The following is a 27,994-nucleotide window of genomic DNA, read 5'->3' as shown; positions in this document are numbered from 1 at the left end:
CTATAAATCATGACGACGCTAATATTTTTACAATTTGAACAAGGATTTAGGTTAAGATATGTACAGGAAAAAATTTTTTACAGATTTACGATCTACTATTTTTTCAAAAACTACAATAATATTTTTATGTTTATACATATATACTCTCGATTATTTATGTCTCACTTTTGTAATACATTAAATGCCGAGTATGACATTTTTAAGATCTGGAAGAAAAATTAGAAATAGGATTAGTTTAGACGACTATGCACTTGTCAAAAATTCCAACCACATTTTCATAGATTTAAATGTTATCAACTATTCTTAGTAATATTTCAGACATTTTTATACCATTGTTTTGTTATATACAAACAATAATACTTACACTAGAATAAGACTGGAGAGATAAAGTTATCAAGAAGCTACTAGTAAATTTTATAGGAAAGGTACTACGCATCATGATCATTAACACTTCCTTTTTTTCGCTAATTGATAATAAGGGCCAGTCCATATGATATATCGCATCGCTTACACTCACACTCTGCCATAAAAATACAATAGAAGTGAAATAATTATAATAATATTAAGTTACTTTCTTCACAGCTTATACATATAAACATTTATATTTCGTATAAATTTTTATAACTATATAAATGTTTTATACTTTATAATATATATTTAAGAATATGAAATATTTTCAATTTTGTAATAGATAGGAGATTATTTTGCAAGCTCAAGTAGAATAAAATTATAGAGGCGTTTGTGATTTTGAATACATTCATTTACAAAATAAATTAGTTAACAAAGTTACTCAGACATGTGTACTTTATAAACTAACTAATGTAATTCAAAATCACAGTACATTTATAATAATTTTATTTTTTGCCAGCTTGCGAAATATCTTGAGCTCTCAATCAAATATATACGTGAATTCTAAATTTACCTTAAGTATAACTTCGTTTCCGGACCAACAATAAACAAAGATTTGTGCGAACATACAGATAGTGTAAACTATCAAAGTAGCACTTTCGGACTCCGTAATATGTGCAGACAGATAATACACACTTGTACATAATACCAATATGCTACAAAAGAATTGGACAAAGAGTATTTGATTAAATACAACGTTTACTTTTTTGGCAAATCTGTAATATACAATATTATATTAAGGTGATATGTGTTGGTGAACAATGTTGTCATAACATATATTTTAAATATTTTAAACTTCAAAAAATATAAGAGTACACTCTATCATATTTTATTGTATTTCTTGTGACAAAATAAGCATGATTATAAATAAGAATTATTTTTTTATTTCCTTTACAAATTTAACAAAATAATTTGACAAATTATTTATAACTTTTATAACTTATCTCATTGTTAAAAACCAACAGAGAAATTGTAGATATAATAGTTAACAGATTAGTACATAAATTTTAAAATATAAATAATAGGATCTAACAACGCATAAAAAAATTGATTCTCATATGATTAACTAACTTGTAAATACTGAGGTGATGATGTATGTATTCCGAAATTATTGTTTTTTTTTTAGTTGATGAAGCAGGTTTCAGATATTTGGCTATTTTGTTAGATATTAATTTGTGAAGACGATTCTCGAAAATTTCAAACTGGGCACACGTTTGCAAACACAGTCCAAAGACTAGGGTTTCTGTGCCAACATTTATGATAGTGGCAAAAACCAGAGTTACAATTTGCTGAATGGAGGTAATCATAAACATCGGAGATGTATCGGTATCGTACGGTACCCATACCCTATAAGGTAAATAACCCTGCGTGACGTTTAGTACTGATCTTATTGTGACGCCTGTAACGGAACCCGTTGCCAAAAGCGAATACTTAATTGAACAAGACCTACGAGTAAATAATTGAAATTATATTTTTTATACTTTTAAACATTCATATACAAATAAAAATTTATTTATGCTTTTAAAAAAAATTAATTTGTGCTTAAATTTATATACAATATATGTATATAATATAATCGAAATGACAATATCTAATTTTCCAACTATAAAGAAACATAATATAAAATTTAAAATAATATGTAAATTTATAGCATCTTTGCAGAATATTTACTATTGCATTTATTAAAAATAATAAAAATTATCATTATTAATTTATTTGTATTATATATTTTGTAGCATTTACATAATTACAATTAAAGCATTTTTATAATGATACGTGCTCACCTGATAAACTTATCAAATTTTCGTTGTATTGCCATTTCGTCTTCGTTTCGAGGTTTGCATGGTGGCGTCAACAATGTTTCTATCAGCTGGATAATTGCTTTTCGACGTATTACAACGATAGTTGCTTTAAACGCAACAGCAAAAATAGACAGGAACAATAAAGTATTAGTGGAAAAGTCATCGATATTGTCAACAACAAGAAGAATATCCATGAATTGTGTTAGCACCAAAAAGTACATCAAGAGCAACATAGTAAAGGAAAACACACCATACAACAATTTAGCAATGTTCGATGACCACTCGATAGGTCGCCATACACCGCTGACGGTGTACATTAAAAAATTTAAAGATAATAGTTGCATATTTATAAGTAGGAATAGCTTATCAGGAGAAATAGCTTATTGCACAACAATATAGCACTTTTCTACATATAAAATGTTTAGAATAATTATTTATAACATGATATGCCTTTTTCTCATTTCCCTAAATATATTAATTAATTTTTACAAGTCTCAAGAAGAACTTTATATAGGATATAATTTTTTACTTGATATATGACGACAAAATTTTATGAGCGACACTCACATTTCACTTTAAGCACTAAATCTAAATAATTTTATTTTTCTAACATACAGATAACATTAGTATCGGTTGAGAATTGGATCTTCTTTAACTATGATGTAAATATGTGTAAATAATTTAAAAATAGATATATTTACATCACACACTTTATAATATTACTTCTCATACTTTAACCGCACAAGAAATGATAGATGCTGAACGGATGAGTCGTTTCAATATCGTAAAAATTAAACTTCAACTAAATAAAACGCACATATATTGCAAGAGACTATGCATGAATTTACTTTCTTTAATATAATAATCTTATGTTATATTAACTGTTTGTCAGTAGCCACTTGACATAAAGTCTATCAAAGTGTATTACGCTGAACATTATTGTCCATTTAAATATAAATATTGTAATGACTGAAAAGACGACTGCTTTCCTTACATCGATCAAGCGGCGCATCTCTATCCTTGTCCGAGTATATTATTACATATTGTAGACTTATGTTTCTCCTAAGAGAAATATTAACGATAATATTTCCTTCGTTTTGTCGTCTAAAGAAAAATAATAAAATGTAACAAGTATAGTAAAATTAGATTTTCGTCAAGTTGTAGAACCAGCTACATGTACCTATAAAATATGATAAGTGCAGACACTATTAGTTCTAACGTACATCGTAAATACGGCTTATAACAAAATAATAAGTATTATGTTCTTAGAGAATTAATCAAATAAAAATTTTTAATTTTTGTATCACGAACTTATAATGCACCAACATTTTAAATTATAGTGATATAACATTCCTAGGCGGACATGTAATTTTTTTCCATGAATATTTTGCTTAGACATTTTTTAACTAATTTTAAATGTTTTATATGTGTAGATTATTGTAATTACAATTTCTTTTTGGTGACATTTTTATTTGTATGTAGTTTGAGTTTTTTTTAAATATACACATAGCTTTTTAAAAGTAATGTATACTTCAATTGGAAAATAAAAAAAAAGAGAAATTAAATTTTAATAAACATTTACAACAAGTTAATAATTATTGTATCTCATCAGCTATTTTAACTAATTATTTTAAAACTTATTCTGTATATTGTAAATTATTTTATATATTTTTCAAATTTAAATACTTTCATATGCCTTTCCTAAAAATGACGTATAAGAAAATATTTAAATTGCATTTAAATTAGATGTTTTGCAAACATTATTTTTGCAAAAAACATTTGATTTTAATTTAACGTACGTTGATATAATTTAATTTTAATTGACTTTATACCTACCAATCTGTGAATTCTAAATAACGTGACTATAAAATAACAACAGCTGTTATAAAAGCTCAAGAGAAAAATATATCGAAATTTTCATATTACATGATAATTTATTTCTACGTTATCGCATACATGCTATATTGTGAAAGACTAAATAAAACCTTAAGATTGATTGTGCAACAGATTAAATACAGAGTAAGATGCTTTCAATAGCTGTAAAGAAATAAAATTTTAATTAATTTTAAGAGAAATTTTCTTTACAGTATAAATTAGAATATTAAAAAAAAAATTTCCCGATTCAGCGACTTCGCCCCGATATTTTTTCTCATCTACATTTTTTTAGAAAGGTAAAGAGGGGTTATAAAATTTTCAAAAATAAGAATCTATATAAATACACCAAGTAAAATATGCGCCATGTGCACGGTTCAATTTTCGCGGGAAGAATTAATTTCTAAAGAAATTTACGCATTAACATCCGCGCGTGGCTCTCATTGCCAAGGCGATAGTTACGTGTTTATTAAAAAAAAAGTTTAAAGTTAATATTAATACCAACATTGCAGTAAGATTCCAAAGATAACGTCACCAAAAAGCTACTGCTAAGCTTGATAGGTCGAGTGCTACGTTTCATGATCATCAATAAATCCTTTTGTTCGTTAATTGGCATCAATATCCAATCCATTTGATACACAGCTTCGCCTAATCCAATACTCTAAAAAAATAAAAACACGATTAAAATAATGAAACAAATAATTTTGGCGAGAAGCTAGCAAAATATAATTTTGCATAACAATGCTATCTTTTTGTCCGCCTCTTTATACACCTTCATAACTACCTTAAGTATAACTTCGTTTCCAGCCCAACAGTAAACAAAAATCTGGACAAACATACAAATTAAGAACACAGTCATGGTAGCGATGTCTGTAATTGTCATATGAGAAGATAAATAGTACAACATTGTACACAATACTATTATGCTGGCAAAAAATTGGACAAAAATCACTTGGCTGAATACCTTGTTGATAATTTTGGCAAGTCTGTAAATATTTTCATGTTATGTTACGTATTATACAATGAATGTTAACGTATATATTTAAAATTATATACTTATATAATATATATAATTATATATATTTAAAATATTCAGATTATACAACTAATATTATATATATACTAAACAGCATTTAAAATATAAAGACACATGAATAAATAAACTTTTTATTAAAAAAAAATAAAAAAGCTTAACGATTAACCTGATTATATATAGATGATGTAAAATATGCTCCGACAATCTGCCTGTTTTATTTAAAGTATCATTTAACGAATTTCTGGAAGTTTTCTTTTCTCTAAGTTTCATCATATTGTGCAGACGGTGTTTCAAAATTTCAATTTGTGCGCATATTTGTAAGCAAAATCCCAATACCGTGGTCTCCGTTGCAATATTTATAATCGCACCACAAATTAGAATCATGAGTTCTTGAATTGATGTAAGCCATAATATAATAGGCGAGCTGTAATCGTATGGTATCCAAATTCTATAGGGTAATTGACCCTCGAAAACATTGAAGATCCCTCCTATTGTACCTCCAGTGGTAGAAAACATTGCCAGATACGTATAATTTATGGAATATGATCTGTATATCATTTCGCGAAAAAATATAATAATCAACATATAATAAAAATATATTAAAAGCTTTGTGTGTACTTCGAAATTACGTAAGATTAATGTGATACTAGTAAATATAGCTACTTAGTAAATATAAAGAAAAATATCATAAGTATCATTGATTATTATTGCAAACAGCACTTTAGATAACTGTTAATTATACAAACACATGAGCATAACGTTTAAATTTATAATAAAATTTGGTAGTTTCACACTAATACGTCTTTTTTGAATAATTAAAAAAAAATTAATTTAGAATATTTCATGTATTTATTAAATTAAATCTTAGTTCAATTTATTTGTTTTGTCTTATTTAATTTAATTTAATTGAGTGATCTGTGTTATTTATAGTAACGTGTTATATGAGAACAAAATTTATAATATTATTATGCGGCAGGTACATCAACAATTAAATATACAGACCTAATCAAACGATCGAACTTCATCAGGATGTCGCTCTCCTCCTCAGTGTAAGCTTTGCAAGGTTTCTTCTGTAGTGTTTCGATCAAATTGATAATTTCGTCACGCCGTATTACAGTAGTAGCTGCTTTGAAAAATACACTGATAACCGAAACCAACATATAGGAATTCGTGGTAAAATCGTCCACGTTATCGACAATAAGAATAATATCCAGTAATTGAGCCAATATTAGAATTAGCAGCAGACACATCATTAAGTAAGTGAACATGTTATATAGTATTTTGGAACATTTTGAAGACCATTCAATTGGTCGCCACATACCAGTGATGGTGTATAAAAAAAAATTAAAAGAGAGAATTTGCATTTTTGTTTACAATTATTGCAATTTTAATAGCGACAAATGTTCTTTATTTGCTGAAACAATATTAACAATATTTAACTATCAAGATACATTATTACAAAATAATTGATTGTATTATCAAATTTTTTTAAAACGTTCTCTTAAAAAGTAGTTTGACAGACTTACGTTTTTTATATATTTTTTGCGTATTAAAATTTCAAACATCTATTTTAACTTTTCAATTGTAAGCATCATGTAATTAATATTTATAATAAAAAAATCGAATTACATGATTTATATTTATACTAAGAAAAATTAAATTACGTAACTTTGACTTGTGTACCTATCTGTATTAATATACAGTAATGCACACGCGACCAAAGTTTCTAAGGCACTACTGTCTTTGTATCATGTTTCGTTGCTCTATGCAGCTTAAAATTAATAATTAATTAATGACTTATACAGTGACATATGACGATACTTTACCGCTGGTAAAATATCGAAGATGTAATTACATATAAGATGTGTAGTCGTTTGATAAATTTGAGGGTCGTTATATTTCCGTATAAACTCCAACTTATTGTCACGTTCCAAAAAAACAAATTACACTTGCATTTACACGTCTATTGCATAATTCTACGTTACGACATTCAGGATGTCTCAATTGGATCAATGAACGCAATAAATACTTGTTTCCATGTAGTAAAAATATTTATATTTTTACTACATGAATATTCGGAATGAATTCTGCTAGATACAATTTAATATTTAAAAATTGATGTTTCAAAATAAAACTTTATGGAATTTGCTAACTATATTTTTAAATATTAAACGAAAATATCAAACGTAATATTAATTTTAATATTTTATAAAAAAATAGGGGAATGCGATGATAATATCAAGAATCATAATTCTTTTATAGAGAGAAAGGAACTATCAGTCGGTTTTCAGTGACTTACTTCTATTTCAAGAATTTATGTTGTTCTACAGCCGTTAATTACAGCCTTAACAATAAGTCGCGACGTTTGTAATGATAGCTCTTGTGTTTAGTATAATTATATATTTTCATAATATTGTAAATCGTGACAGAGAATATATTCACTTGTTTTTTGCATATTTATTTTCGTTAATTATAAGAAGTTTATTTGAAATAAGTGAACAGCCTATTCGATGACGACTCTATAGGCTACCATGTACTGGTGATCGTTAAGTTTAGGGAACGTTTTAGTATTTTTATAATTAAATACAAAAAGAAAGTATAACACTTTTCTAAATATCTACAATGATATTTTAATAACACTGCGAGATAACATCTGAGAAATATTAATTAATTGCAAACGTAAATGTGCGAAAATTTGGCTTTTTAGAGCATTTGTTCTTACTATCGAAATTGTATATCAAGAATTTTCAAAAATTTTCTTTCGTTTAATTTAATTAATTTTATTTAATTTGAACACAAATCACGTACAATATTATTCTGAATCAAAAATCAAATATTACTTCGTTGTAATGCAATAACAGATATTTCTAAATACAAATATATGAAAAAAAATAAGTATTAATATTTATACATGTTTTTACGGAATATTATTGCTTACATTTTTACACACAACTGGCAAACAGAATAGAATTTTTCGTAATCTGTTATCAATAATAAAACTTTTTTTACTATTTTCGGAATAATTAGATTTCAAGTATAATCCAGCACGATTTAAGGCAGACTGTATATAGTTCTACTTGCTCGTTCCTTCTAATTCTTATCCTTATTGCCAACAATATGATTATTAGCAATTCAATGGTACAGGTTATTTTTTACTTATATGAATACCACTATAATTTTGAAAATCATATTTCTTGCAACAGTCGAGGGATGCCGTTCTTTACAGTAAAACATATTGTCATATTCCCATTGAATAAAATATTCATACATATGAATATTTATATCGTCGGCAGTAACTGACTGTATAAAGTAGTAATTTCTATGATATTTTACTTTATCGCACGAGAATGCAAATGTGTGAAAGAAGTAAATCATTATTTATTTAAATGATATCCAAATTAACCGTTTGTACATTTATTTGACAAATTGCAAGACTGGATATTAATTTTAAAAAGATATTACAGATGAAACAGATATTTTACTTTTTTCAACTAATGCAAAAGTAAATGTATTATTGTTACTTATGTCAAACCAAATTGTTACTTTTTATTAAATGTGTAACATATGTACATTCAGTGTGTGCATTTATGTACTAATGCATGTTCTATATTTTGTAAAGTTTTTATTTATTGTTTGAATGTGTTTAATCTGTTACGGTACACACAATATCACTATTTAGATGTTATAATTGTTCGCTGTTTGTGACATGTAGCTTTTATTTTTGATAATAAATATCTGTAATCTATTATTGAAAAAAAAGAACAAATATAATAACTATAAATAATGACGACGCTAATATTTTTACAACTCGGACAGGGATTTAAATTGAGATATATACAGGGAAAATTTTTTTACAGATTTACAGTCTACTAATTTCTCAAAAACTACAATTATATTTTCATGTTTGTACATATGTATGTACTCTCGATTATTTAGGTCTTACTTTTGTAATACACTAAATGCCGAATATGATATTTTCAAAATCTGAAAGGAAAATTAGAAATAGGATTAGTTTAGACGACTATGCACTTGTCAAAAATTCCCCGATCACGTTTTTATAGATTTAAATATTATCAATTATTTTTAATGATATTTGAAACATTTTTATGTCATTTTTTTGTTATATACAAACAATAATACTTACACCAGTATAAGATTGGAGAGATAAAGTTATCAAGAAGCTACTAGTAAATTTTATAGGAAGAGTACAACGCATCATGATCATTAACATTTCTTTTTTTTCACTAACTGATAATGAGGGCCAGTCCATACGATATATCGAATCGCCTACACTCAAACTCTGCCATAAAAATACAATAGAAGTGAAATAATTATAATAATACTAAATTACTTTCTTCACAGCTTATACATATAAACATTTATATCTCGTATAAATTTTTATAAATGTTTATATGTTGTATACTTTATAATGTATATCTAGGAATGTGGAAAATTTTCAATTTTGTAATAGATTGAAGATTATTTTGCAAGCTCAAGAAAAATAAAATTATAAAGATGTCTGTGATTTTGAATACATTCATTTACAAAATAAATTAGTTAACAAAGTTACTCAGACATGTGTACTTTATAAACTAACTAATGTAATTCAAAATCACAGTACATTTATAATAATTTTATTTTTTTCCAGCTTGCGAAATATCTTGAGCTCTCAATCAAATATATACGTGAATTCTAAATTTACCTTAAGTATAACTTCGTTTCCGGACCAGCAATAAACAAAGATTTGTGCGAACATACAGATAGTGTAAATAATCAAAGTAGCACTTTCGGATTCCGTAATATGTGCAGACAGATAATATACACTTGTACATAATACCAATATGCTACCAAAGAATTGGACAAAGAGTACTTGATTAAATACAACGTTTACTTTTTTGGCATATCTGTAATACACAATTTTATAAATATTAAGGTGATATGTGTTGGTGAACAATGTTGTCATTACATATATTTTAAAAATTTCAAACTTCAAAAAATATAAGATTACACTCTATCATATTTTATTGTATTTCTTGAGACAGAATAGGCATGATTATAAATAAGAATTATTTTTTTATTTCCTTTACAAATTTAACAAAATAATTTGACAAATTATTTATAACTTTTATAACTTATCTCATTATTAAAAACCAACGGAGAAATTGTAGATGTAATAGTTAACCGATTAGTACAAACATTTCAAAATATATATAATAGGATCTAACAATGCGTAAAAGAATTGATTCTCATATGATTAACTAACTTGTAAATACTGAGGTGATGATGTATGTATTCCGAAATTATTGTTTTTTTTTTAGTTGATGAAGCAGGTTTCAGATATTTAGCTATTTTGTTAGATATTAATTTGTGAAGACGATTCTCGAAAATTTCAAACTGGGCACACGTTTGCAAACACAGTCCAAAGACTAAGGTTTCTGTGCCAACATTTATGATAGTGGCAAAAACCAGAGTTACAATTTGCTGAATGGATGTAATCATGAACATCGGAGATGTATCAATATCGTACGGTACCCATACTCTATAAGGTAAATAACCCTGCGTGACGTTTAGTACTGATCTTACTGTGGTGCCTGTAATGGAACCCGTTGCCAAAAGCGAATACTTAATTGAACAAGACCTACGATTAAAGAATTGAAATTATTTTTTTTATACTTTCAAACTTTTATATAGCAATAAAAATTTATTTATGCTGCTTTTAACATATAATATATATCTATATAAATTATAATCAAAATGACAATATCTAATTTTCCTTCTATACTTAATATAAAATTTAAAGTAATATATAATTTTATAGCATCTTTGCAGAATATTTACTGTGGCATTTAATAAAAATAGTGAAAGTTATTTTTATTATATATTATCGTAGCATTTACATAATTATAATTAAAGCATTTTTATAATGATACATGCTCACCTGATAAACTTATCAAATTTTCGTTGTATTGCCATTTCGTCTTCGTTTTGAGGTTTACATGGTGATGTCAACAATGTTTCTACTAGCTTGATAATTGCTTTTCGACGTACTACAACGATAGTCGCTTTAAACGTAACAGCAACAATAGTCAGGAACATTAGAGTATTAGTGGCAAAATCATCGATGTTGTCAACAACAAGAAGAATATCCATAAATTGTGTTAGCATCAAAAAGTACGACAAGAATAGTATAGTAAAGGTAAACACGCTATACAACAATTTAGCAATGTTCGATGACCACTCGATAGGTCGCCATATACCGCTGATGGTGTACATTAAAAAATTTAAAGAAAATAGTTGCATATTTATAAGTAGAAATAGCTTCTCGGGAAAAATAGCTTATTGCACAAATATATAATACTTTTATACATATATAATGTTTAGAATAATTATTTATAACATGATATGCTTTCGTTTCCTTATTTCCCTAAATATATTAATTAATTTTTGTATGTATCAAGAAAACTTTTATATAGAATATAATTTTTATATGATGTTAATGACAAAATTTTATGAGCGACACTCACATTTCACTTTAAGTATTAAATCTAAAAAATTTATTTATCTAACACACAGATAACATTAGTCTTGATTGAGAATCGGATCCTCTTTAACCATGATGTAAATATGTGTAAATAACTTAAAAATAGATATATTTACATCACACACTTTATCGAAATATTACTTCTCATACTTTAGCAGCGCAAAAAATGACAGATGCTAAACGGATATGAGTCGTATGAAATCGTAATAATTAAACTTCAACTCGATAAAACGCACATATATTGCAAGAGACTATACATGAATTTACTTTTTTTAATATCATAATCTTATGTTATATTAACTACTTGTCAGTAGCAACTTTACATGAAGTCTATCAAAGTGTATTACGATGGACATTATTTTCCATTTAAATATAAATATTGTAATGACTGCAATGATGACTGCTTTCCTTACATCGATCAAGCGGCGCATCTCTATCCTTGTCCGAGTATATTATTACATATTGTAGACTTATGTTTCTCCTAAGAGAAATATTAACGATAATATTTCTTTCGTTTTATCGTCTAAAGAAAAATAATAAAATATAACAAGTATACTAAAATTAGATTTTCTTCAAGTTGTAGAACCAGCTACATGTATGTATAAAATATGACAAGTGCAAATATTATTAGTCTAACGTACATTGTGTATACGGCTTATAACAAAAATAATAAGTATTTTATTTTTAGTGAATTAATCTAATAAAAATTTAAAATTTTTGTATCACGTATTTATAATGCACCAACATTTTAAATTATAGTGATATAACATTAGGCGGACATGTAATATTTTTGTATAAACATTTTGCTTAGACATTTTTTAACTAATTATAAATGTTTTATATGTGTAGATTATTGTAATTACAATTTCTTTTTGATGACATTTTTATTTGTATGTAGTTTAAGTTTTTTTAAATATCTTTACATATAGCTTTTTAGGAGTAATGTATACTTCGATTGGAGAATAAAAAAAAAGAGAAATTGAATTTTAATAAACATTTACAACAAGTTAATAATTATTGTATCTCATCAGCTATTTTAACTAATTATTTTAAAAATTATTCTATATATTGTAAATTATTTTGTATATTTTTCAAATTTAAATATTGTACTTTCATATGCCTTTTCTAAAAATAACGCATAAGAAAATATTGAAATTGCATTTAAATTAGATGTTTTGCAAATATTGTTTTAGCAAAAAACATTTGATTTCTATTTAATTTACTTTGTTATAATTTAATTTTAATTGACTTTATGAATACTAATCGGTGAATTTTAAATAACGTGTCTATAAAATAACAACAGCTCAAATGAAAGATATATCGAAATTTCATATTACATAATAATTTATTTATACGTTATCGCATACATACTATATTGTGAAAGACTACGTAAAACCTTAAGATTGATTGTGCAACAGATTAAATATAGAGTAAGTTGCTTTCAATAGCTGTAAAAAAATAAAATTTTAATTAATTTTAAGAAAAATTCTCTTTACAGTACAAATTAGAATATTAAAAAAAAATTTCCCGATTTAGCGACTTCGCCCCGATATTTTTTCTCATCTACATCTCTTTAGTGGAGTTAAGAGGGGTTATAGAATTCTCAAAAATGAGAATTTATTTCTTGGTATATACACCAAGTAAAACATGCGCTCTATGCACGGTTCAATTTTCGCGGGAAGAATTAATTTCTAAAGAAATTTACGCATTAACATCCGCGCGTGGCTCTCATTGCCAAGGCGATAATTACGTATTTATTAAAAAAAAGTTTAAAGTTAATATTAATACCAACATTGCAGTAAGATTCCAGAGATAACGTCACCAAAAAGCTACTGCTAAGCTTGATAGGTCGAGTGCTACGTTTCATGATCATCAATAAATCCTGTTGTTCGTTAATTGGCATCAATATCCAGTCCATTTGATATACATCTACGCCTAATCCAGTACTCTAAAAAAATAAAAACACGATTAGAATAATGAAACAAACAATTTTTGCGAGAAGCTTGCAGAATAAAATTTTGCATAACAATGCTATCTTTTGTCCGTTTCTTTATACACCTTCATAACTACCTTAAGTATAACTTCGTTTCCAGCCCAACAGTAAACAAAAATCTGGACAAACATACCAAATGAGAACACAGTCATGGTAGCGACGTCTGTAATTGTCATATGAGAAGATAAATAGTACAACATTGTACACAATACTATCATGCTGGCAAAAAATTGGACGAAAATAACTTGTATGAATATCTTGTTGATAATTTTGGCAAGTCTATAAATATTTTCATATTATGTTACAAGGTATACAATGAATATTAACGTATATATTTAAAATTATATATTTATATAATTATATATATATATATATATAAAATATATAATTATATAAATATATAATTTTATAATTTTTTAATAGTATAATATATATAATTATATATATTTAAAATATTTATATTATACAACTAACATTACATATATACCAAACAGCATTTAACATATAAAGACACATAAATAAAATAACTTTTTTGTAAAAAAAAAATAAAATGTTTGACGAACTTAATTATAGAGAGATGATGTAGAATATGTCCCGACAATCTGCCTGTTTTTTTTAAAGCATCATTTAACGAATTTCTGGAAGTTTTCTTTTCTCCAAGTTTTGTCATTTTGTGCAAACGATGTTTCAACATTTCAATTTGTGCGCATATTTGTAAGCAAAATCCCAATACCGTGGTGTCCGTTGCAATATTTATAATCAGCGCACAAATTAGAATAATGAGTTCTTGAATTGATGTAAGCCATAATATAATGGGCGAGGTGTAATCGTATGGTACCCAAATTCTGAAGGGTAATTGACCCTCGATAACATTGAAGATTCCTGATATTAAACCACCAGTGGCAGCAAACATTGCCAGATACATATAATTTATGGAATATGATCTGCATATCATTTCGCGAAAAAATATAATAATCAACATATAATGAAAATATATTAAAAGCATTGTGGGTATTTTGAAATTACGTAAGATTAATATGATACTAGTAAATAGCTACTTACAATTAGTAAATATAAAGAAAAATATCATGATTATGATTCATTATTTTTGCAAACAGCACTTTAGATAAACTGTTAATTGTACAAATGCATGAGCATAACATTTAAATTTATAATAAAATTCGATAGTTCCACACTAATACATCTTTTTTAAATAATTAAATAAAAATTAATTTAGAATATTTCATGTATTTATTAAATTAAATCTTAGTTCAATTTATTTGTTTTGTCTTAATTAATTTAATTTAATTGAGTGACTTGTGTTATTTATAGTAACATGTGTTATATGAGAACAAAATTTATAATGTTATCGGCAGGTACAGCAACAATTAAATATACAGACCTAATCAAACGATCGAACTTCATCAGGATGTCGCTCTCCTCCTCAGTGTAAGCTTTGCATGGTTTCTTCTGTAGTGTTTCAATCAAATTGATAATTTTGTCACGCCGTATTACAGTAGTAGCTGCTTTGAAAAATACACTGATGACCGTGAACAACATAAAGGAATTCGTGGTAAAATCGTCCACGTTATCGACAATAAGAATAATATCCAGTAATTGAGTCAGTATTAGAATTAGCAGCAGACACATCATTAAGTAAGTGAACATGTTATATAGTATTTTGGAACATTTCGAAGAACATTCGATTGGTCGCCACATACCACTGATGGTGTATAAAAAAAAATTAAAAGAGAGAATCTGCATTTTTGTTTACAATTATTGCAATTTTAAAAGCGACAAATGTTCTTTATTTGCTGAAACAATTTTAACAATATTTAACTATCAAGATACATGATCACAGAATAATTGATTGTATTATCAAATTTTTTTAAAACGTTCTCTTAAAAAGTAGTCTGACAGACTTACGTTTTTTATATATTTTTTGCGTATTAAAATTTCAAACATCTATTTTAACTTTTCAATTGTAAGCATCATGTAATTAATATTTATAATAAAAAAATCGAATTACATGATTTATATTTATACTAAGAAAAATTAAATTACGTAACTTTGACTTGTGTACCTATCTGTATTAATATACAGTAATGCACACGCGACCAAAGTTTCCAAGGCACTACTGTCTTTGTATCATGTTTCGTTGCTCTATGCAGCTTAAAATTAATAATTAATTAATGACTTATACAGTGACATGTGTCGATACTTTACCGCTGGTAAAATATCGAAGATGTAATTATGAGGTGTGTAGTCGTTTGATACATTTGAGAGTCGATATATTTCCGTATAAACTCCAACATATTGTCGCGTTCCCAGAAAACAAATTACACTTGCATTTACACGTCTATTGCATAATTCTAAGTAACGACATTCAGGAAGTCTCAATTGGATCAATGAACGCAATAGCTACTTGTTTCCTAAAAGTATCTATTTCTACTGCAGGAATATTCTGGACGCTGAATATAATGTGACGCATAAAAATTGTTGTAAAAAAATAAAACTTTCATCGAATTTGGTAACTATATTTTGATTTTATATATTAAATATATATTATTATGTTGTAATAATATTTTATAAAAGACGCGATGATGAGAGAATCATAAGTCTTTTATTGAGTAGGGAGCTGTCAGTCGATTTTCAGTGACTATTTATATTTTCGAGAGAATCGACGTTGCTCTATAGCCGTTAATTATGGCTTTAAGTCGCGACGTTTATAATGACAGCTCTCGTTTTTAGGTATAATCATATGTTTCTACAATATTGTTGATCGCACGAGAGAATATATTCACTTGCCTCTCGAGACATGCTTATTCCCCCTAATTTTGAAAAATTTATTCATGACACGTGTACAAGTGTTCTCTCCATTCCACGTTTACTCATCTAAGTTCCGTCATTGAATTTTAACTTTAACACATTCGATAGGGTAACCGTTATGAAAGAGATCCTCTCTACGGGAGCGGAGATAATTTTTTTTTCGTCGACTCAAGGTAAATCGTCGACCGTGAGCGAAATCCACCTTGAGGATCGCGCCAAGTTCTCGGACTTCCTCTCCGTCTCCGCCTCGTCCTCTCTCATCTCTGTCTCCCACTTCTCACATTTCACTCGCTACATCACGCTCGCGCGCCTCAGTGACACACTTCTGGCTAAACTTTTTTTTTTTCAACATGTTTCACCTTCCTCCTGCGGGTTCAACGATCCATCCAAAACCGTGATCCGTGCCTCGGTCGGCATGAATAGGGAGAGAAGAGGGGTCGGGCACCGCTAGTAGGACACTGTCCTCAATAACTCGTCGAAAGTACGTGGTGATGGTGGTGGTGAACGTCGGTGATCTTACGAATGCTCTATCGACCTGTATACCATCACTGTATTGGTGTCTCAGTCGGATGGACGCGGGCGGGCTCATTATATTCGAAAATATATAGCGCCCGGAGCTGACGCGAATCCCCTCCCGTAAAAGCGAGGACGGAGGATGGGTCCCTGCGCCAAACATCAAGAACGAAAACCTCTTCACCTCAATTAACACCGGTAGCGCTGGTGAACGCCAGTAGTAGAGTGTAGTGGTAACGGTAATAGTAGTAGTAATTCGTAACCGGTAGCCGCGCACGCGAGTTGATACATATGTACTCGTCCTCTTTAACATGTAAAGTGACGCTAGTCTTAGTAAAGACGATTCTTTCAGTCTATAAATAATTTTTCGCCCAATGAATTATATTATATATCCTATTGATATACATATATTATATATATTGTATTATAATATTATATTATATGATTATACGATTTATATATCTCAATAGAAGAGATACGTATATTTAAAATTAAAAATTATTGCCATTATACAATATAACTCATTGAGCAAAAAAAAAATATATATATATATATATGTATATATGCTTGAGAAGAAAGTTTTTCTTATTCGCATAAGAAATATATTAATTCAATATAACAATGTAGAATAAATATTTGCAAGTAGTGAAATTAAATGATATCTTTACGGGTCGCTGCTCTACTAAATTTAGACGTCTATTTACTAATATTATATTAAAACTCATTTCTATTGTTTGTAATTGTCGAAAGTTTCCCTTTTTACAGACTCAAAGCGTTCCCGGTCTTATCTCGTTGCATCGCGGTGCAAAACTTCCTGTGTTACGTTTACGCAAAAGATCTCCAGAGCCATATCGCGCTTATCAATGTGTGTGCGTGTGCATGTACGCTAAATGCGTACGTGAAATATAACAATTCGCGGCGATACGCCCGACGGGTTGCTCATTGTGCGCCCGTTGACGTTGTGGTAGAATGCCGAGATGAGACGGGTAAACGGGCTGTCTCCTAGCTAGCTGGTACACATTGTGCCAGTGGTTGGTCTACAACAGAGAGAGAGCAGACAGCGGTGCAGATACCGGTGACGGAGGAAGTGGGCTTCATTAGTAGCGGTGGTGGCGTCGGCGGTGGTGGTGGTGATAGAGGTGGTGGTGCTGGTTTGCTGGTGCTGGTCTACCGGTATACTGGTGGTGGTATAGTGAGTGCACGGCATATTTCGCTTCTCTTTGTAAGAGTTCGCAGTATCTCGCCGCTACTCTCACGCAGGCGAGAGAGGCGGCTCAACACCTTCCTCCTACGTTCGTTGACGTAAACTGTCAACTGTCCGCGCGCGGACCTCATTCTTCGTTCACTGCCGGCGCGTTCCTCTTCTCTTTCGTGATTTCCTTCTTTCTTCCATTTTTCTTCATCTTCTTCTTTTTTTCTAAAATCCCTCGACTTCCACAAATGCCGTCCGTCGATCTGTCTGCCAACGTGATCGCGTACGACGAAAAGTGCGTGTCCTCATCATCGGCGCCGGTCGCCACGTAAATAGCTAGAAGAGAAAAAAAGAAATTCATCATCGCGTGTAAAAACTCGTTTTGTACCAATCGTCATTTTCACTGCCCCGAGTCACTTACACACGGATAAATTTCTGTGCACGAACACGAGGAAGAGGAGATCGTTCCTCGAGCGTGAAAGATTACTCCAAAGTGCGATCGTGTTCAGCGACTTTTACGAGCGTTTATCACTGATACGTGTGGATCCGATACTGTCAGGTATTGCAAATTTTTCGATTAAAGTTTTAAAATAGAGATTCATATGTGTATATACATTTATAATATATTTAATCATATTTTTTTAATATTTATTATTAATGTTTATTAATATTTATGACAAATTACATGCAACTATAGTGTTAATTTAAGATTCTAAATATAGTAATATAAATTTTTTGCAAATTTTTTCAAGGAAAATACATTCAATTTTAGAGTGATGTGATATGTACGAGAGTATTTTTCTCCCCCTTGCGCTTATTATTTCTTCCCTTATTTAATCCTTGTTTATTTGCATAAATATTCTATATAGTATATTTTATATATATTATATTTATATTTATTTATATTATATTATTATACATTATATTGAATATTATATTGCATTAGAAAGCAAAAGAAAGATGATTATTCTTAATTGCACTTCTTAAACGTCTATTTCACAAGCCTAAATTACAACGATGCTTGCAGAATGTATCGCGTGCTACTTTTTCTCATCTCCATCTATGGAAGCATTCGCGGAATGCAATTCCCCAACAAAGGGGACTTACCTCGTCAATATCATCCGCGTTACTTAATGTACGAGGAACCATACAATATCGAGTTCAAGTATCACAATTACGAGCAGATGAGCCGCTTTCTTCGGGCAACGTCCCTTCGATTTCAAAATCTCACCGCTCTGTACTCGATAGGAAAGTCGGTGAAAGGTACGGATTCTCTTATGTGTGTGAAGGAATGCGGTATAAATCATATGTTCAGAGATAAAATTCTTTGGACACCGTTATCGATTTCGATAAAAAGGAGAGAGAGAGAGAGAGCAGGCATGCCCTGGAAAAGAGAAATTTCAAAACTTATAAATGTTTTATGCAACTTTGTGTTTATAAAGTTAAAAAAAAAAAAAAAGCATACAAAGAATATTATAATCTTAAACGACATACTCGTGCGACAGGTCGTGATCTATGGGTGATGGTCGTATCGTCGTCGCCTTACGAGCACATGATCGGGAAGCCTGACGTAAAGTATATCGCTAACATACACGGAAACGAAGCTGTGGGACGCGAGTTAATGCTACATCTCATTCATGTACGTAATTATCAGGCGTTGGAATTTCCATGTCACGTTACTCGCAATGACCAAGCACGTATATTTTTCATCAAATCATTGCGTAATATTTCTGTGAAGATAAGAGATTTACGTATACTCGAATAAGATTTTATCTAATTAAATATTGTGCGCATCTGTGCATTGCGATGTTAATGTGTGTAAAAGTACAAATAATCATTTTTATAATATAATATTAACATGTAATAATAATAAGAATAATTTTAAAATTAATAACAAAATATTGACATTATTAATATTTTTTTTTTTGCTCAACAAACAGATGACACAAATATGTTTCTAGATATAATCCTTTCTTCTTTTTTCCTTTTAGTCCCTCGTGACATCGTATGGGTCAGATGCGTATATTACGTGGTTATTGGATAACACAAGAATTCATATTCTGCCATCAATGAATCCTGATGGCTTTGAAGTTTCTAAAGAAGGACGATGTGATGGTGGTCAAGGCAGGTCAGATATTTGTATAATTTTTTAATTTATTTTTAAAACTTAGGTCACTTTCAAACTTATCGAGCAATCATTATTCATATGTATGTATAATATATATGAATGTATATAAATGTTAAAAAATTGCAACAATTAATATTCCTCTTACATAGACATTAATTAATTATAAATTATAGACTGTATGGCTAGAGAGAAGACTCTTCTTCGATATTCTTCTACAAAAGTCTGTGACTTAAATTTGCATAAAAATTCTCCACTTAATGTTTCAAGACTTAAAATAACTTTAAAATAGCTACCTTGTATTCAGAACTCGTCGACATATTGAGCGGTCCGTTTCCGTTGAAGACACTTCATTCGCGTCGCAAGGAGAAAGAGGAAAAATGACCCTGATTCTCTCATATTCGACTTGAATAGGTACAACGCGCGTGGCTTCGACCTAAACCGCAACTTCCCAGACTACTTTAAGCAGAACAACAAAAAGAGCCAGCCGGAGACCGAAGCTGTCAAGGAATGGGTCTCGAAGATTCAGTTCGTGCTGTCGGGCAGTTTACACGGTGGTGCTCTCGTAGCCAGTTACCCCTTCGACAATACCCCCAATTCGCGTAAGTTGAAAATTTCTTGTTGATCTTTGTACAATCATTGTGTGCCGAGCTAATTGTTAAAATGATCGGGTGGCGCGATCGTCCCGGTCCACAGCCACAGAATTACTATCGTGTTACATTCTTCTTGCGAAATAATCTTGAAAAGAAAAAAAGAGAAAAGAGAAAAGGCGTTACTATTTTTTACGAGTGCATTTCGTTTCCGAATTCCGTTAACGTTCCGTTTATGTAAGATTACAGACAGCTATGACTATAACTGCGCGTAGCTCTGAAGCTGTCATGATATTATGTAAACTTTCATGCCGTCAGGAATATGTCGATCAGCGCCACTATGTGCAGGTATTGTGCAACACATGATTACTTAATTGCTCAATAATCAGCGACATTATCATTTACTTAAGGAATAAAAAAAAAAATATATATATATATATATATATAATATATATACAATTATTCGCTTTATTATATCTTTGATATCTTTCGATAGAAGATTGGCTCACAGATATAATTTCAAGAAAGTAAATGATAAAGTTTACGGTTTCATATTAGTACTTGTAGAAGAAGAATAGAAGGACTGAAAAAAAATAGAATAGAAGAATTATAGAGGAAATTAATATTTCCGCTAGCTTTCGCGATAAACGTCGGACATATGAAAATAAAACATATAAAATGAATGATTACACGCTTCTGGCATAAAACGCATGTCCTTGTACGGCCTGGCACCAGCAAAAAAAAGGATGAAACATAATACAAAAGATGGAACATAATTTGCGGTACAACGATAAAAAGGAGATGATTTTTCGTGTAAGAGTAAAGCTATTCTCGCGTCGAGAGAAAGATATAATTCAGAAAATTCGAACGATAGGGGATGAATGTCCTAAATTTCAAAACGCAGCCTGTAGATTACACGAATCATCTTCGGAATATCGGGAGATGGATGATCGCTCGATCGTTTGTAGAAAACAGTAACAGTCTCACGTAAAGAGAACAGTGTTTCAGAGTTTCACGGCGACGCCGAGTATCTCGCCGGACGATGACGTGTTTCAACATTTATCATTGACGTACTCTCGAAACCACGGATCCATGTATCAGGGATTACCGTGCTCGCCGTCCCAGCCCGCATTTAAACGCGGAATTACTAACGGCGCCGAATGGTACCCGCTTACTGGCGGAATGCAAGACTTTAACTACGTCTGGAACGGATGTATGGAAATTACCTTGGAACTTTCTTGCTGTAAATATCCGCCAGCCTCGGATCTGCCACATTACTGGGAGGAAAATCGAGCGGTGAGGAATTAAAAAAAAAAAAAAAAAAATAAATCTTGCTATTAAGATTTACATATCGCTTCATCTATAAAAATTTTGTAAAATATGGATCTCTATTTTAAGACATTTTTTAATTGGAAAACAAACTTTATCGCGATTACAATAATGATTTAGTCGTTGCAAATGATGCGAGACTCAATTATTTATTAATTACATAGCCAAAATAATGAATAATCTGTCGAAACATATCGGCGCAAGTAATGTATTTCATTATTCATTTTTTTAGTCTTTAATCAAGTTTTTGGCAGAAGCTCATAGAGGTGTTCATGGTTTCGTTGTCGATGAAAATGGTAATCCCATTGAGAGAGCGTCGGTTAAAGTCAAATCACGAGATGTCAGTTTCTCGACAACCAAGTACGGCGAATTTTGGAGAATCCTGTTACCTGGCCCTTACAAGTTAGAGGTATGTAATCTTTCATAAATATAGTCATTATTCTCTTATTATTCTACTAACAAAATTAATAAAATTAATAAATAACAAAATAAATAAAATTTTAAAAATTCGTTAAAAAGCCCTATTTATTTATTATTATTATTATCATCTTAAACAGTATATTTATTTTGTACGTCAGGTATTCTCAAACGGATATATACCTCGTGAAATTGAATTTGTGGTAGTCGAGCAGCATCCGACGCTCCTCAATGTCACGCTTTATTCGTTAAAGGTAAGCAATTCATAGCACACAAATAAGTACGACATTTTTTTCTTAACAATCGAAACTAGCTTTTGTATTCACGAACTTAAAATTCGTCGATTTTAAAATTTATTTTATCAAAAAGAAAAGAATTAGTCACGCAATTTTTCCATCAAGTATCAGCGACATGTGATTCAATCACGCTTATATATTTTATAAGATACACGTTAAAGTTCTTTATATTTCCAAAACATAGAGACAGTACAACGATGACAATGGATCCGTTTTGTATACTGGAAACACTGGCGGAAGGCCTTATCCGCATCGAGACCATACGTTACCCTATCGACCACAATCGGGAGTTAATACTGCGGCCGATGCCAACAGTGGCATCTTCTCGTCTATCAGTAACGGATTTAACACCTTTGTGACCAACCTTTTCGGATAATCTCGTAAAATATGCCGCGCGCGAAAAGATAAACATATTTAATTATTTATTTCTTCTATATACATATATATATATATATATATATATATATATATATATTAAATCGTGTGTATAAAAAAATATAAAGTATAATCTGTTCGTGGCTTTAGAAGAAGGCCGAGACAAAGTGCGAATAGATTCATAATCCGATTAATCGGCAAAATACTGCCAAATATAGCGCGAATTATTACACGTTTAAGTCTAATGTAATCTCTGCGTGTTATAAATTTCATTTACGGGAACTCCTTAATCGTTTGAAAAGAGTACTTTCTATTGTATTCAAAAAGACAGAAACACTCATCTATATATTTTCACTTTATACAATCAGCGATACCTAATATAGAAAATATAGTGCTTGGTATGTTGTGTATAGGAAAAATAATATTATATATTAATATAATTACCATTAATTCTCCAATTTAGGTGATAAATTCATTGTTTATTATTAGTTGTTGTCTCCCATGTTTATAATAATGATGCTGAAATACAACTGTTAAGTAAAAAACCAAATAGCAAGAGTATTTGTTATTCTTTAAACTGCGTAATCGTCCGTACAATAGCCGCAATCCACGTTGCCGCAGCGTATGCGCCAGCATCCACTTCCGTCAAGTACCGAGCTTGTTTTACGTAACTAGCTCGTCCTGCTCTAAATTAAAATACTCTTTTAAAATTTCAAAAATGTAATTTGTGAATCCTCTTGCAGTTTATAGAGTTCTCTAATTTTTTACGTAAAATACAAGATAGTATTTTTGTAAGTGAACGCGTTAATTAATTTATCGTTATTTCTATACTCACTTAGGTTTCATAGCTTTCGTAGAATCGCATCCTTTCCAGGCCGCAGCGGCTAATTTATCGTAAAAGTGTTCGCTCGGATGTTCTTTCAACATTTTTTCGTACATTATACACGTCGCATCCATGGTATCGATCTAAATATATCGATTAATACAATCTTTTTACGTGTGTTCTAGTATATATCTCTCTAAATATTACATTTTTGCGATATAATTAATTTTTGTTTCTATTGTAACAAAACTGCCAACACGTAATATATATAAATACAAACCATAGTTCTGTCTCCAGCTTTTGCTTTTCCATATTTTTCTAAACAATTTAATCCACTACGGAACGCACAAAACCAATCGTGTCGCAAATTATCTCCGTGCTTGGATAAAGCCAGCTCCCTCGCACCAGTCGTAAAGAATAAACAATACAGAGCTCCAGATGTTCCACCCATATGTTCCTCCGCTATATTTGCTATTTCTGATAACAACGCTGCTGGATGCGACAAGGATAAGTTGTCCAAATTATTCAATATATCTATAAATATACATAAGACTTTATAATAAATTTATTTACAGTCGGACCTCTTATCCTACGAAACCTCTTATTCTATGACAAAAAATCCTCTCATTCTATGACCGCGAAAGGGAAATTATACCACCACTCTCAAATTTTTGTCGTAGGATCAAATGTTTAAGGGGAAGATTCCGGACCGAAAATGTAGGATAAGAGGTCCGACTGTAATAGGTTTATCGTGAATATCAATATACATATATATTTTAAATTTTGAAATAAACTATAAATTAAATAAATAATAATAAATATATAATATAAATAATAATAATAACAAATATAATATAATTATAAATAAATAATAGTTTTAAAAAACGAGAAATATGTAGTATATACGTGTATCACATACCTTCGGCAAATCTTTTCAGAGTTGAACCGCAGTCTCCGTCTCCGCAACCACGATCCAGCTCGTTAAGATGCGCTTCTTGTTCAATAACAGCTGCACACGCGTTTTCCAAACATAATTTAATCAGACGTTGCTCGCGTACGTTTAACGATATTCCTATCTTCACCGTTTTCTTTTTCTTTGCGTCTTTAAACGGAATACGAGTGACAGTCGAGGGGATACTGTAGCTGCAACCCGGCCAACAAGGTGCCGCCGTTTCCTCATCAAGGCACTTGATGAATACATCTCTGTGGCTTTCGGTTAACTTGAGTAAACTCACATGTATACCGGCGCTATTCAAAGATGTCATTAAAACACCGGAATAGACGCGAACAGGTTCTATTTTCATATTTCCTGTAAATCGAGAGTTAATATTATTATTGGTAAAATATATAGTAAAGAAGAGAGATTGTGTCAGAGTTAAATAAAAATTAAAAATTTTCTAATTTTATAATAAAGATTATTCTCGTAAAAACAAAAATAAACATTTGATAGAAAATTTGAAATTTAGCAGTTTGTAAAAGAATATAATTAATCTGCCACACGTTAAATGGCTCGTATTGTGCACAAGAAAATTAAGATAACGTTACTCACGAAGCTGAATTACAATCTCGTGAACGACGATCCCTTGCTCCAATTGACTTAAAGCACCGAAATTGTTAACTATTACCGCGACTGAGTCATTAGCGGCCAAAGATAAGGCCTCGCAAATGCGTTTTAACATTAGCGTCACTAGCACGGATGCGGTCCCGAGCTTGATTCTCTCGTATCCCGCTTCCCCGTGTACACCCATTCCGCACTCTATCTCGTCCTGTGCAAGCTCGAACATGAGGCCTTGACCTGCATTCAATTTTCTCTCAGTAACATACAGGGTGATTCTAAAATAAGCCGTCGTATATCGTAGGTAAATATTTTTTCATTAGTATAAAATAGATTTCTTTTTTTAATCAAATGTCAATACAGAGTTTCTAGTCTGTCAATGTCATTTCTCGTTATGATTACTTATATCTCTTCAAGATATTTTGGAAAAATTATACAACGATAACGACGGCAGAGTAAACATTCGAAAATAACTGTGCCTATCTGTGATACTGACCTATTATATATATATATATATATATATATAATATATATATATATATATATATATATATATATATCATGTAATGTGTGGGTGTCTTATTGTCTCGAATAACGGTGAACTTTTGATTGTCGCGTTACCTGGTAAAGAGCAGGCGGAAAGCCCGATTCCGTAAGTTGCTGTGTTTTGCGATACGCTCTGCGCAATTTCCGCTACCTCAGCTAGAGAAAGTCCCCTCTCGGCGAAAGCACCCGCAATTTTGATAACGAATAACATGCCCACCAGCCCGCGTTTACCAGCCACGCTCTGTTCATTTGCGGGAATGCTGCAGTCATCGTCGACGATTATTTCCTCCACCTGACCTTTTTCAAATATTCCATCTTAATATTTTCATAACTCGCTCTCTTTCTTTTTTTTTTTCTCTCTCGTACATTATATTTGAAATATATTTATATGCAGAAAACGGAACTGAGATTTTGTCACCTTGATACCCGCTTGTTGGGCCTTTTTGATGGCTATACCGAAATTCAGACAATCCCCTGTATAATTAGGCACCACCACCAGAATGCCAGCTAGAAGGGAACGATAATGTGACGTTAATGAAACATTTTTTTTTTACAACAATAAAAAACGTACAAGATAGAACCTTTGTTATTTTCTGCAATGCACTGAAGAGCGTGTGTGATATGTATAGACGGTGGTGCCGCAAAAATAGATCCCGCTACGGATGCTGTCAACATACCGCTTCCGACGAAGCCTAGAAATATTTTTAAAAATGCTATTGTGAACAAAAATCAATGTACTTTTGCTAAAATTTAAATTTTTTAAATTTTAATAATAAAACACTTTAATAATAATATCGCAGACATTCATTCACTTATTCTTTAATCTAGAAGATGAATTAGAATTTTAGTTTATGATACATATCGCACAATCATTTTTCAGATTGATCAGTATTTGTAAAATAGCTGATAGACAAAAATTAACTTGTACATTAATTAATAGAAAAATATTAATTTCTAATAGAAATTTAATAAGAATATTAAATATAGGAATATTATTTATCAAGATACAAATCGAAAGATATGAAATCGAGAGAAAGAGATATTAATAACAATTTTTATTTTATTCCAAGAAAGATATTCTATTATCCATTTTGTATAAATAAAGTAAAAGATTTTTCAATTACGAAATCTTCAATAATACGAGATATATAGCGACACGGAAATTAATTACCTGCGGCAAATGGTTCATGTCCGCTGCCGCCACCGCAAACCAACGCCACTTTATCTTTACGATCTCTGCACTGAAAGATACAAATAAATCGCACTTGAACGAATGTATCACTTATAACAAAGTAGACGAAAAATGTGAATTAATTAATTCTAATGACAGCGCGCGAAAGAAGGAATCGCTCTCGATGTATCAAATTCTCTAGATACGTCCCTGTTATTCTCACGATTCGATATTATAATTAACACAATGTATTAATTGAAGACGATAAAGAGATATAATTATTACGGCTGTGAAAGAGTATTTATACATACATCTGGCGACAATACAACCCCGTGCGATGCGTGATGCTCTAATCGCGGATAAGCGTAAGATAATCCTGACAAAGTCTCCGACACTGCGTCGTCTAACGAATTAATCAAGTTCTTTGACGTTGTCATTTTCGACACGATCGAACGGCAATAACTAGCTATATAATCGAACGAACTGACATGAGCGGATGAACGAGCTGCGCTAATCTCTGTTTTAAGATCACATAGGTTATCGAAAATACACGCTTTAAGACGCTGACGTATTTGTTATTT

The 27,994-nt window shown here is 30.4% G+C and overlaps 4 protein-coding genes and 1 long non-coding RNA gene across 6 annotated transcripts; 1 reads left to right on the top strand and 4 right to left on the bottom strand.

Moving 5' to 3' along the window:
* Positions 1 to 88: 88 nt before the first annotated feature.
* LOC140673464 (uncharacterized) lies at positions 89 to 6,805 on the bottom strand. Its single transcript, XM_072906446.1, has 11 exons — positions 6,645 to 6,805; positions 6,121 to 6,532; positions 5,285 to 5,665; positions 4,867 to 5,068; positions 4,588 to 4,743; positions 4,200 to 4,247; positions 2,193 to 2,572; positions 1,480 to 1,854; positions 923 to 1,124; positions 365 to 520; positions 89 to 206 (listed from the first exon to the last, which is right to left on the bottom strand). The coding sequence occupies exons 2-11, from the start codon at positions 6,480 to 6,482 to the stop codon at positions 162 to 164; spliced, it is 2,307 nt and encodes a 768-aa protein (XP_072762547.1). The 5' UTR covers positions 6,483 to 6,532; positions 6,645 to 6,805; the 3' UTR covers positions 89 to 161.
* A 43-nt stretch (positions 6,806 to 6,848) lies between these two features.
* On the bottom strand, positions 6,849 to 17,575 carry LOC140673463 (uncharacterized). Its single transcript, XM_072906444.1, has 12 exons — positions 15,579 to 17,575; positions 15,055 to 15,466; positions 14,216 to 14,596; positions 13,730 to 13,931; positions 13,452 to 13,607; positions 13,060 to 13,107; positions 11,057 to 11,454; positions 10,382 to 10,756; positions 9,821 to 10,022; positions 9,263 to 9,418; positions 8,057 to 9,102; positions 6,849 to 6,889 (listed from the first exon to the last, which is right to left on the bottom strand). The coding sequence occupies exons 2-11, from the start codon at positions 15,414 to 15,416 to the stop codon at positions 9,058 to 9,060; spliced, it is 2,325 nt and encodes a 774-aa protein (XP_072762545.1). The 5' UTR covers positions 15,417 to 15,466; positions 15,579 to 17,575; the 3' UTR covers positions 6,849 to 6,889; positions 8,057 to 9,057.
* A 539-nt stretch (positions 17,576 to 18,114) lies between these two features.
* Positions 18,115 to 23,689, top strand: LOC140673274 (carboxypeptidase D). 2 transcript variants are annotated; one of them, XM_072906137.1, is made up of 10 exons: positions 18,115 to 18,745; positions 19,214 to 19,449; positions 19,692 to 19,825; positions 20,178 to 20,314; positions 20,726 to 20,913; positions 21,220 to 21,249; positions 21,902 to 22,197; positions 22,463 to 22,639; positions 22,809 to 22,901; positions 23,128 to 23,689. In XM_072906137.1, the coding sequence occupies exons 2-10, from the start codon at positions 19,215 to 19,217 to the stop codon at positions 23,317 to 23,319; spliced, it is 1,482 nt and encodes a 493-aa protein (XP_072762238.1). In that variant the 5' UTR covers positions 18,115 to 18,745; position 19,214; the 3' UTR covers positions 23,320 to 23,689. The 2 variants fall into 2 exon arrangements, with proteins under 2 accessions (XP_072762238.1, XP_072762239.1); XM_072906138.1 differs by lacking the exon at positions 21,220 to 21,249 and having other exon boundaries at positions 18,117 to 18,745.
* On the bottom strand, positions 19,443 to 20,195 carry LOC140673283 (uncharacterized). Its single transcript, XR_012048034.1, has 3 exons — positions 20,125 to 20,195; positions 19,681 to 19,916; positions 19,443 to 19,570 (listed from the first exon to the last, which is right to left on the bottom strand). It is a non-coding gene; the product is annotated as an uncharacterized lncRNA (long non-coding RNA).
* An 87-nt stretch (positions 23,690 to 23,776) lies between the features above and the next one.
* LOC140673275 (triokinase/FMN cyclase) lies at positions 23,777 to 27,947 on the bottom strand. The gene is made up of 10 exons (XM_072906140.1): positions 27,725 to 27,947; positions 27,414 to 27,483; positions 26,824 to 26,934; positions 26,661 to 26,749; positions 26,318 to 26,534; positions 25,691 to 25,936; positions 25,061 to 25,450; positions 24,422 to 24,675; positions 24,154 to 24,284; positions 23,777 to 24,004 (listed from the first exon to the last, which is right to left on the bottom strand). Exons 1-10 carry the CDS (start codon positions 27,848 to 27,850, stop codon positions 23,884 to 23,886), a joined length of 1,755 nt encoding a protein of 584 aa, XP_072762241.1. The 5' UTR covers positions 27,851 to 27,947; the 3' UTR covers positions 23,777 to 23,883.
* Between the last annotated feature and the right edge of the window lie 47 nt (positions 27,948 to 27,994).

This window comes from Anoplolepis gracilipes, chromosome 14 (genome assembly GCF_047496725.1).
Source record: "Anoplolepis gracilipes chromosome 14, ASM4749672v1, whole genome shotgun sequence".
Taxonomy (NCBI): Eukaryota; Metazoa; Arthropoda; class Insecta; order Hymenoptera; family Formicidae; genus Anoplolepis; species Anoplolepis gracilipes.
Note: the sequence above shows the minus strand (reverse complement) of the source record. Positions and strands in the feature narration are given on the sequence as shown.